The sequence below is a fragment of the Hyperoodon ampullatus genome (genome assembly GCF_949752795.1).
Source record: "Hyperoodon ampullatus genome assembly, chromosome: 14".
Lineage (NCBI taxonomy): Eukaryota > Metazoa > Chordata > Mammalia > Artiodactyla > Ziphiidae > Hyperoodon > Hyperoodon ampullatus.
In genome coordinates this window covers 43236770-43247497 of record NC_136927.1, presented here as the reverse complement: position 1 = coordinate 43247497, position 10728 = coordinate 43236770, and the positions used below count along the sequence as shown (strand labels likewise).

General features: G+C 50.2%; 1 protein-coding gene across 1 annotated transcript; it reads left to right on the top strand.

Moving 5' to 3' along the window:
* Positions 1–416: 416 nt before the first annotated feature.
* On the top strand, positions 417–9095 carry NFATC2IP (nuclear factor of activated T cells 2 interacting protein; the record flags this gene model as incomplete). Its single annotated transcript, XM_079719385.1, has 8 exons — positions 417–800; positions 1874–1946; positions 4537–4651; positions 5355–5435; positions 5528–5714; positions 6947–7091; positions 7217–7326; positions 8937–9095. 8 exons carry the CDS (start codon positions 417–419, stop codon positions 9093–9095), a joined length of 1254 nt encoding a protein of 417 aa, XP_079575511.1.
* Positions 9096–10728: the final 1633 nt, after the last annotated feature.

Genomic DNA, 10728 nt, shown 5'->3' with positions numbered 1-10728 from the left:
TGAAGTCTGCGGTTTCTAAAAGCAATTCCCAGCCGGACTCCTCCCTCAACTCTAGCCTGAGGGCTTGCAGACTACAATTCCCAGGATGCCCCGCTCCTCCACCAAACAGGAAAAAGACTCTCTTCAGTGGGCGGGGCTTATAGAAGGATGGTCAGGCCAATGGGTGAGCCGGGACGAGTCGAAACCTACGCCGATTGCGCCGAGGCTGATTGGAATCTTTGGCGCCTTGGTTTCAGTGGTGAAAGTGTGATGGGCGGGTGCAGCGACCAGTGAAAAGGCGGAGAGGTGGATCCAGAGGGTGTGGGCGGGAAGAGGTGCTGACTAGCAGGCAGTTCGCCCAATGAAGGGCGGAAGCCGCTGGAGGGGGCCAGGCGAGTTGGTTAGAGGCGGGCGACTGTCGCAGCCTGGTGTGTGCCATGGCGGAGCCGGTGAGGAAACAGGGTCGGCGGCCCAGAGGCGGCGGTGTCGGCCGAGGGGCTCGGGGGTCCCGGGGCGGCCGTGGTCGGCGTCCTGGCGCTCAACGATCGCCAGCCCGGCGCACCCTGGACTCGGTGCTTGTGGACTTGGTCAGCGACAGCGATGAGGATGTCTTGGAGGTCGGAACGGCGCGCGGCGCTGCGGACCCGGCCGAGGTCCCGCTCCCGGAACCGCCCGTGCCGGCCGCGCCCCGGGACGACAGCGACAGTGACAGCGAAGGGGCGGACGCACGGCCGGCTGAAACCCCTCGGGTCTTGGTCAGGCGGCGGCGGTTGCTGCTGGATCCCGGGGAGGCACCGGCGGTTCCAGTGTACTCCGAGAAGGTGCACGCAGGTCCCTGAGAGGGCTAGCGCGGAAGGGCTGGGTTTAGAAATGTTGAGGGTAGGGTTCTAGGATTGGTCTTGGGAGACTAAACGGAAGCAGGGTATAGGAGCCTTGGGGGCAGTGTTCCTGGGGTTTCTGTAAATTGGGGAGGTGAAGGGGTTTGGAGTGTGCTGGGAGTTTGGGATTCCCAGGAGCTGGAGTGTCGGGGGTATAGAGAGCCTAAGGGTTTGGGATCCCTGATGGTTCAGAGAAGAGTTGAGGCACCTAGGGGTGGGATTTGGGGCATATTGGGTTTTAAGGTTGGGGCCCATTGCTAAAGATCCAGGAAGATGGGGACTGGGGTCCATGGAAGTTCAGAGAACTGGGGGCTCCAGGAGACTGGAGTCCCCACGTGGTAGGGTTAGCTAGGGAGCTGAGATTGCCAAGGATTCTAAGATAGCAGGATGGCTAGCAGCTTCGTAAAAAAGGGGAACTAAGCTTGCATCCTTACAGTGTATTTAGGGAAAGGGGTGTCGGAGTCAGAGTACTCATTTTTTTAAATTGAAGTGTAGTTGATTTACAATGTTGTGTTAATTTCTGCTGTATAGCAAAGTGATTCAGTTATACGTGTATGTATACACATTCTTTTTTATATTCTTTTCCATTATGGCTTATCCCAGAACATTGAATATAGCTCCCTGTGCTATCCAGTAGGACCTTGTTGTCCATCCATTCTATATGTAATAGTTTGCGTCTACTAACCCCAAACTCCCAGTCCATCCCTCCCCCCTCCCCCCTTCCCCTTGGCAACCACAAGTCTGTTCTCTATGTCTGTGAGTCTGTTTCTGCTTTGTAGATAGGTTCATTTGTGTCATATTTTAGATTCCACATATAAGTGATACCGTATGGTAGGGTACTCCAATTTTGGATCCTGGGGAAGCTGAGCTCCTGAGTCCTGTGGGAGGGCTGTAATGTCTACATCCTTAGGGAGGACTTGGGAGCTGGAGGAGGCCTGGGTGTGAGGGAAGAATCGACCCCAGTTTTCTCTTTAAGTGGAGGGAGGATTTGGGACTGATTTACTTTTTCTTTGCAGGTGAAAAGCAGCCTCCACCTCATCCCAGACCACATGTCCCTCCTGAAATTCTGCCCCCCAGAGACTGAGGAAGGTAAGGGAGGGCTTCTAGGGAGAGGTGCCCAGTGCTGGCCTCTTTGAGGAGACTTTCTGGAGTTTACATCCCTGCAGTTAGTTGTTTCCTGAGGCTCAGGGGAAGGACATGGGAGAGGTGACTCCTGCATCCTAGCCAGAAAAAGCTCCAATCCTGAAAGGAGCTGGATTGTTAACCAGAAGGCACAGAAAATTCTGTCAAAACACCCTTCCACCAACTCTAATAGGCATAAGAGTGAGCTAATATACAGATTTCCAGGTGCCATCCCCAGAGATTCTGATTCTGTAATCCTGGGAACGGGAGGGGGAGGTGTTAAGAATATGTAACATCTTGTTACATCTGCAGCAAGTGTCTTGGGAACACTCTGGAGCCAGCAGGGTGTTCTTTGAATCTTTTCAGGGCTGCCCAGCCTTTGTTCTCCCTCAGTGATGTGATTTTTGCAAACCACTCAAGGGCAGTGAGTAGGAATCAAGTCTAATAGGGGAGCGATCCAGTGGGCAAATGCAGACCTTGGACTAAGACTTTTGCACCATGAGGGAGTATGGCAGGGTGATTAAGAGCTGATTTAGGAACCAGCAGGCCTGGTTTGAATGCCAGTTCTACCCCTTAGTAGCTGTGTGACCTTGAGCGAGTTAATCTCTCAATGCTTCAATTTCCTCATCAGCAAAATGGGGATAAAAAATGGACCTAGGGCTTCCCTGGTGGCGCAGTGGTTGAGAGTCCGCCTGCCGATGCAGGGGACACGGGTTCGTGCCCTGGTCCGGGAGGATCCCACATGCCGCGGAGCGGCTGGACCCGTGAGCCATGGCCGCTGAGCCTGCGCGTTCGGAGCCTGTGCTCCGCAACGGGAGAGGCCACAACAGTGAGACGCCCGTGTACTGCCAAAAAAAAAAAAAAAAAAAAAATGGACCTATGTCAAAGGATTTTGGTGAGACTTAATTAAAGAGAATATATAGAAAGCCCCCTCTTGGACTACATATATGGTTTGCATATATGGTACCTGGCACAGAGAAGTACAAAGGCACCTCTGTCCTTGCCACTCAAAATGTGGACCCAGGAATGTTGGGTATCTTCCAGGAGTTTGTCAGAAACGCAGAATCTCAGGCCTCTGGCAGCTACTAAGACAGGATTTCACAACCTCAGTGCTACTGACATTTGGACTGGATCATTCTTTGTTGGGGGCTGTCCTGTGTCCTGTGGGATGTTTAGCAACATCCTGACCTCTACCCACCAGATACCAGTATCACACCCCAACCCCTTCCTCCTCTCATTGTGACAACCAAAATTGTCTACAGACATTGCCACATGTCCCCCAGGAGGCAAAATTGCCTCTGAGAACCACTGATCTAGGATTCGTTATCATTGTTTTGTATTCACAGTATATATCTTATGGTTAATGATGATCATGTGGCAAGCAAATGGAAAAGAGCTTCTATAGTTTAGAATATTATATCTGATTTCCTTTTATAAGATATTCAAGTTAAAATGAGTGATTTAAAGAAAGATATTAGGACTTCCCTGGTGGCACAGTGGTTAAGAATCCACCTGCCACTGCAGGGGACACAGGTTCAAGCCCTGGTCCGGGAAGATCCCACATGCCGCAGAGCAACTAAGCCCGTGCGCCACTGAGCTACTGAGCTACACGCAGCTACTGAGCCTGCGCTCTAGAGCCCGCAAGCTGCAACTACTGAGCGTGCACTCTAGAGGCCGCGAGCCACAACTGCTGAGCCCACGTGCCACAGCTACTGAAGCCTGCGCACCTAGAGCCCGAGCTCCGCAGCAAGAGAAGCCACCACAATGAGAAGCCCGCGCACGCAACGAAGAGTAGCCCCCGCTCGCCGCAACTAGAGAAAGCCCACACGCAGCAACGAAGACCCAACGCAGCCAAAAGTAAATAAATTAACTTAAGAAAGAAAGAAAGATATTAAATAATACAGAGATATGGCAAAATATGGCAATGACACACGGATGAAATTTGAGAAATGTAGGCTCCGAGGGCCTATACTTACCTCTTTACCTCATTCCCTCCCTGCCCCACACCCCCTCCCCCACCCCGGAGTCACAGTCTCTCTGTGCCCACCAAACTGAGTATGGGAAGAAAATAAGAGAAATATTAGGAAAAAAAATCATCCTTTGACATTTGTTTTAGTGTATGTTTCATAACATATATAATTGTATGTCCCTGTATAGTAAGTAGTATATGTGTATTAAGTAAATACCTATTTTCCGGGTTGTGTGCTCAGTGTTCTTCATTTGTGGGGTGCGTGTGATCAAAAGTGAGAAGAGCATGCTTCAGTTGGGGTGAGCCACTTTCCGACTGTCCACCCTCGCCACTGTCTCATGCCTTAGCACGAAGTTCTGACACTCTCTTGCTCTAATCTGTCAGGCTCCAGTTCATTCTTCTCTCTGAGGTAGGCTTTTCCCCTTTAACTCACACCCCTTGAGCCCTTCCCCAGTGGTTGTGTGTGTCTGGGGCTCCCTTAGTCTCCTCCTTTCTCAGAACCTTCTGAAGCCCCTGACTTGTCTCTCCTTGGCCTCCCGCTGCCCTCTCTTGGCTAACCCTTTCCACTTCCTCCCACTCTGTCCCCAGAGGCGGACATGGCAGATTCCAGCAGTCCCCACGTTGAGGATTCCCCATGTCCCAATTCTCCCTGGAAGAAGAAGCTGAGGAGTAAGGATGGAGAAGAGAAGAAAGAGAAGTTTCTGTGAGTGAGGCGAGGGCCCTGGGGCCACTGGAGCAGAAAGGGAGTTGGGGGGGTAGGCTGAGGCAGGCAGAACCCTTGGCTGGCTCCTCAAGGGGTAAGGAGAAGGACGGAAGGAGTCTTGAGGCTCAGGTGAGGACTGAAGCTCTTCTTGGGGGAAAGAAGAGGTGAGCCCCATCAGAGGATGACAGCGGGCCCTCAGGACCCGCCAGCAAGTGGAGATTTCAGCTTTGTGTCTAAGAAAGTAGTGATGCAGGGGTGAAGGGTGTGGCTCTGCAGACTGCTCTGTGGTTCAAGTCCGGCAGCTGTCTCTTAGCCAGCTTCTCTGTGCTTCAATTTTCTCTTCTGTAAAATGGGGATAATAGTGGTACCTGGGTCAGAATTTTGGGGTAAATTAAGAGTTAACCCTTGGCAGATAGTAAGTGCTTGGTGTCATTTGGATGCTATCAGACATTTACCTGGGAAGTAACTTATCTTAAAAGTTAGGCATTCTCCTCCCTCATATTTGGTCATATAAATATAAAAATTATGACTCAGGTTTTCCCTGTCCTTACCTCCCCCTGTCTTCCTATAAGATGGATGTCACCGGAAGATGCTCTCTCTTGATTCTCCAGGTACCCCTCTGGTCCCCAGGGGTCCCATGAGGAGAGGTGTGGGGCTGGGGTCTCACCTCTTTCTCCATCCTGTCCCTCTTTTATCTCTACAGGTTTCAGGACACCTCACCTTTGCCTCTACGTCTGCCACGGACCAGCAGCAGGAAGCATACTCGGGCACTCCAGAAGTTAAGGTACCAAGGGCAGGGGACTCTGGGCTGGGGTAGAGAGGGGCAGTATGGAGGGGGCCCACCCTGACTGACCCACAGTTCTTTCTGCACCCCAGAGAGGTGAACAAGCGCCTCGAAAATCTCCGTTCCTGCCTGAGTCCCAAGCAGCCCCAGGGCCAGGACCACCTGAGCCAGGAGGATGAGGTGGTCCTACTGGAGGGGCCCACTCTCCCAGAGAACTCTCGTCTCTTGCCGCTCAAAATCCGGTGCCGGGCTGACCTGGTCAGATTGCCCATCAGGATGGTAAGTGCCTGAAGAGTCTGGGAGAAGGGTCCCAGGAACTGTCTGTGGAGAGACTGTGGTGTCTGGGCAGAAGGGACTGTGGCTTCCTTTGCCCATCCTGCTGTCTGGAGCTGCCCAGTGCTTGTTCAGCCCTGTGCGCCTTTGTGCTCACTGTTCCCCTTGGGAAATTTTTTTCCTCCCTCTCCCCTCTCTTTCTGACAAACTTCCCACCCATTTTCAAGGCTCCACTAAAACATCCTTTGAGAAGCTTTGCTTGGTAGCCTCTCCCCAGGGTGCACCCCTCCCTCTTTCCTTCCGTCGGACCCTGTGCTTCCCTCTTGTGCTTGCTCTTACTGCCTTGGACACCCAGATGGCACTTGGTCATTCCGATCCCCCCCTAGCTTCCTGATGAAGCCTACTCTTTTTGTAGGGATGACTCCAATTCCAAAACAAGAATGATAACAGAAGTGACCATTTATCGAGCAGTAACCGTGCATCAGGCAAGCAACTAAGCCAGGGCTTGTGAACTGGCAGCCCATGGCCTTATCAACTGTGCTGCTTCTTCTTTTTTTTTTTTTTGTCCCTGCTGTGTGGCATGTGAGATCTTAGTTCCCTGACCAGGGATCGAGCCCCCTGCATTGGGAACGCAGAATCTTAGCCACTGGACCACTAGGGAAGTCCCATGCTTCTTTTGTGCTGTACGGTGCTTTTATTTATTTATTTTTTTGGCTGCACTTCACGGCATGCAGAACTTCCCCAACCAGGGATCGATCCCGCACCCCCTGCAGTGGAAGCGTGGAGTCTTAACCACTGGACCCCTAGGGATGTCCCATGTATGACTCACATGAACATAGGAGTTCATCGCCAACCTTTGCAATGGGTGATTTTGTACCAGGGTGCAGATTTCTGGTTTCTCTTAAATAGGAAGATACAGTACCTGGCCCGTATTCCTACATGGTACCAGTCAGCTGGAATTGCGGAACAGCTGGCCTGTTTAGATGGGGCATATCCGGTTCTGGTTTGCCACAATCCCCACCACTCCCTTTTTTCTCCTAACTCATGGCTGCTTCATGTCTTTGTGTCACTTGCCTGAAACCCTTATTAACACGATTTTATTTTATGCCTTGCCAGGTAAATATGGTGGAACTCACAGATGAGGAATTTAGCAAGTAGTTAAGGCCAGAAACTGGGGGTGGGTGGGGGGAAGCACATCAAGGCAGGAAGGCCTCCTTCACTTCTTGTCCCCCTCCCAGTCGGAGCCCCTCCAGAGCGCGGTGGACCACATGGCCGCCCGTCTTGGGGTGTCCCCAAGCAGGATCCTCTTGCTCTTCGGAGAGACAGAGCTGTCCCCTACCGCCACCCCCAGGACGCTAAAGCTTGGAGTGGCTGACATCATCGGTGAGAGGAAGGCAGGGAGGCTTGAGGAGGCTTTTGCCACAGGGAGGGGATATGGGAAGAGGCCCAGAGGGGACCCTGCTTCCACCCCCCGCTTAGGCCTGGCTTCCTGATCCTGCCCCCCACAGACTGTGTGGTGCTAGCAAGTTCTCCGGATGTCGCAGAGAAGTCCCACCTGCTCCAGCTGCGGGTGCAGGGGAAGGAAAAGCACCAGCTGCTGGAAGTCTCGCTGCCTCGAGTGAGTGGGGGAACTGGCTCTCTGTGCCCCTTGCCCCGTGCTCTGCGGTCTCTCGTGTCAGTGGGTGGAGGATGGAGTCACTGCCCTCTGTGGTCTTGGGTCCCCACCCATCCTAGATAGTGGAAAAAGCCCAGTGTTAACTTCCCTCCCCTTTCTGCTGGGAACCTGGCTCTGGTCTCCTAACTCCTCCTGGTTAAAGTCAAAATCACCCTTGGACAGTAACCAATAAAACCCATCATAATTACAAAAGAAGTGACAGTCCCTGTGCTAAGGATATTTACTTCACATTCAGGATATTATTGAATTTCACAACTATCTTACATGGGAAAGCACTGTTGTTACCCTCATCTAACAAAATACGGAAGCCAACCTCTATAGAGGTGGAATAACTTGCCGTATTAGTTTCTGAGAGCTGCTATAACAAAATACAACAAACTGGGTGGCTTAAAACAATAGAAATGTATTCTCTCACAGTTCTGGAGGCTACAGGTTTGAAATCAAGTTGTCAGCAAGTGGGACGAAGTGAGAGAGTGGCAATGACATATGTACACTACCAAATATAAAATAGATAGCTAGTGGGAAGCAGCCGCATAGCACGGGGAGATCAGCTCCGTGCTTTGTGTCCACCTAGAGGGGTGGGATAGGGAGAGTGAGAGGGAGACGCAAGAAGGAGGAGATATGGGGATATATGTATATGTATAGCTGATTCACTTTGTTATACCGCAGAAACTAACACACCATTGTAAAGCAATTATACTCCAATAAAGATGTTAAAAAAAAAAGATATATTGGACAGCAGAGGGGAATATAACCATTATTTTATAATAACTTTAAATAGAGTATAATCTATAAAAATATTGAATCATGATGTTGTAAACCTGTAACTAATAAAATATTGTAAATCAACTATAAAAAAAGAAAAGTTGTCAGCAGGGTCGTGCTCCCTCAGAGACTCTAGGTAGAATCCTTCCTTGCTTCCTTCCAGCTTCTGGCGGTGGCTGGCAGTCCTTGGCTCACAGCTGCATCACTCCAATCTCTGCCTCTTTCCTCACATGACGTTCTCCCTGTGTGTCTCTCTGTGTGTCTGTTTTCTCTTACAAGCACACCAGTCCTGTTGCCTTAGTGCCCACTGTAATCGAGTATGACCTCATCTTATCTTGATCACATCTTCCAAATGAGGTCACATGCATATTTACCAGGGGTTAAGACCACAAGGTATCTTTTTTGGGGAACACAATCAACCCATAGCTCTTGGCTAGGGTTATACATCCATTTCAATGGGAGCACCTGGCCCCCAGCTTAGGTCATGCTCACTCCAGAGCCCGGCTGGCTTCCTCCTTGTGATCCATGCCTCCATCGTAGGTGAGGAGACCGGCTTTGGAGAACCTGCCTGACCCGGAGCCAAGATCCCAGCCCTGGGCTCTGTGGCCCAGCTCCCTAGAGAGGAACCAGCTTGCTGCTGGCTTCTTCGGCCAGTTGCCTTTCCCTCCGTGGGCTCTGACTTGACTTGTCCCCTTGTCCTCCCTGTCGCAAGCCCTCTATCTGTCCCTACAAGTTCTCCTCAGCCCCTCTTTTCAAATTCTTGCATCCATTTTTTCCTCTCCATCCAGGATTCTCCTCTCAAGACCCTCATGTCCCGCTACGAGGAGGCCATGGGACTCTCGGGCCACAAGCTCTCCTTCTTCTTTGATGGGACAAAGCTTTCAGGCAAGGAGCTGCCGGCTGATATGGGCATGGAATCCGGGGACCTCATCGAGGTCTGGAGCTGAAACCCCACTCCCTGTTTAGAGTCCCAGCTTGGACTTGGGGAGAGCGGCTGCCCCCTTTTGGCCCCATAAGGGCTAGCTGAAACTGAGGTAGAACTTACCCTCAAGCTAAAGCAAAATCAAGGAGTGATCTTGGACCACCCCCGCTCTGCCCCGTCGACCCTGGTTTCAAGCCGTTAGCTACCTGATTAGTTGTGTGGTGGTCCTTGCTGCCCTGGGTGGACTATGGCTCCATCCACAGGGTGTGCTGAGTTTTGCAGGCCCCTGGGACATGGAGAAGGTATCCCTTACCCTCACCCTTTCCCCTCCACCATCACCCTTTCCTTTATTGAAATGTCTCTTTTACGAAACTGCTCCTATTGAAAGAGTGAGTTGAAATCAACATGAAATCCCTGGTATGGGATTCCAGGCCTGGCATTTATGCCACGTCCAGGACCAGCAGTGGCCTCAGTGTCATTGGAGGGTGGGAGTGAAGTTTGCTTGAGGGGTGAGGCTCCTCAGCCTGCAGGAAACTAGATGATCAAGCTCACACATGCATTAGCTTCAGCAGAGTCAGACGATGGGTTATTCTTTTGAAGAATATAGCAGATTCTCAGGCTTGGGTGTCTTCCTCACCCCAGGACCCTTTCAAGCCACCTTCCTGATGCACACACATTATTTAAGGCATAATTGAGCACCTTGAGCCTTTTGGTTTTGGATCTCAGGGTTCCAGTCCACGCAAGGCTTCTCTGGTTTTATGGCTTTTCCCCTTCACTCCATCCTCTCCCGTAAGCGTCCATTTTAATGTGTCGATTACATGTCTTTGAATATGAATGTATCCTTGAAAAATGCCATGTTGTATGTGTGAATATACTTTTTCCACATGTAGTATTATGCTGTAGATCTTGTGCTGTAGCTTTTTTCACTCAGCCTGTGTTGCTTATGCTACGTCAGCTTTATTTCTTTGAACTGCTCTGAGGTATTCCATGGTGGGTGTCAACTGCATTTTGTTTACACATTTGCTAAGTGGTGGACACCTGGGTGCCTCCAACTCCTCAGCATGTATACAAGGCCACGGTGAACATCTTTTTATGTGTCCCCTTCCATATTTTGTGAAAAGTTCTCTGGCAGAGGTACCCAGGACGGGAATATGGGTCAGACAGGTTAATTTCTCTATTTGTTTTCAGAATGGTCATTGACTCTCCCACTTAAAGCTTCCTATTTCTCCTCATTCTCATCAGCACTTGCTACTGCCCAACTTTCTAATTTTTGCTGGTCTGTTGGGTGTAAAGTGGTGCTGTATTTTAATGTACATTCATCTGATCACCAGTAATTTGGGGAATTTCTTTATATACCTGTCAGCTTTCCTGGTTTCCCTTTGTGTGAATTGCTCATTTTCTCATGGGGGCTTCCTATCTTTTTTTTTTGTTTACTCTCAAAAGTTCTTCGTATATTCCTGGGCAGTTGCAAAAAACTCTCAAAATGGCACTTGTGTTTGTATATTCAGGGGTGTCCTTCACTGAACAGAAATTCTTAATTTTAATGTAGTTGAATTAACTATTTTGTTATATCATTTGTTGCTTTTTGATTTCTTATTTAAAAGTAGTTAAGATATTTTACATTTTCTTCTGTTAGTTTATTAGCTTTCTTTCACATT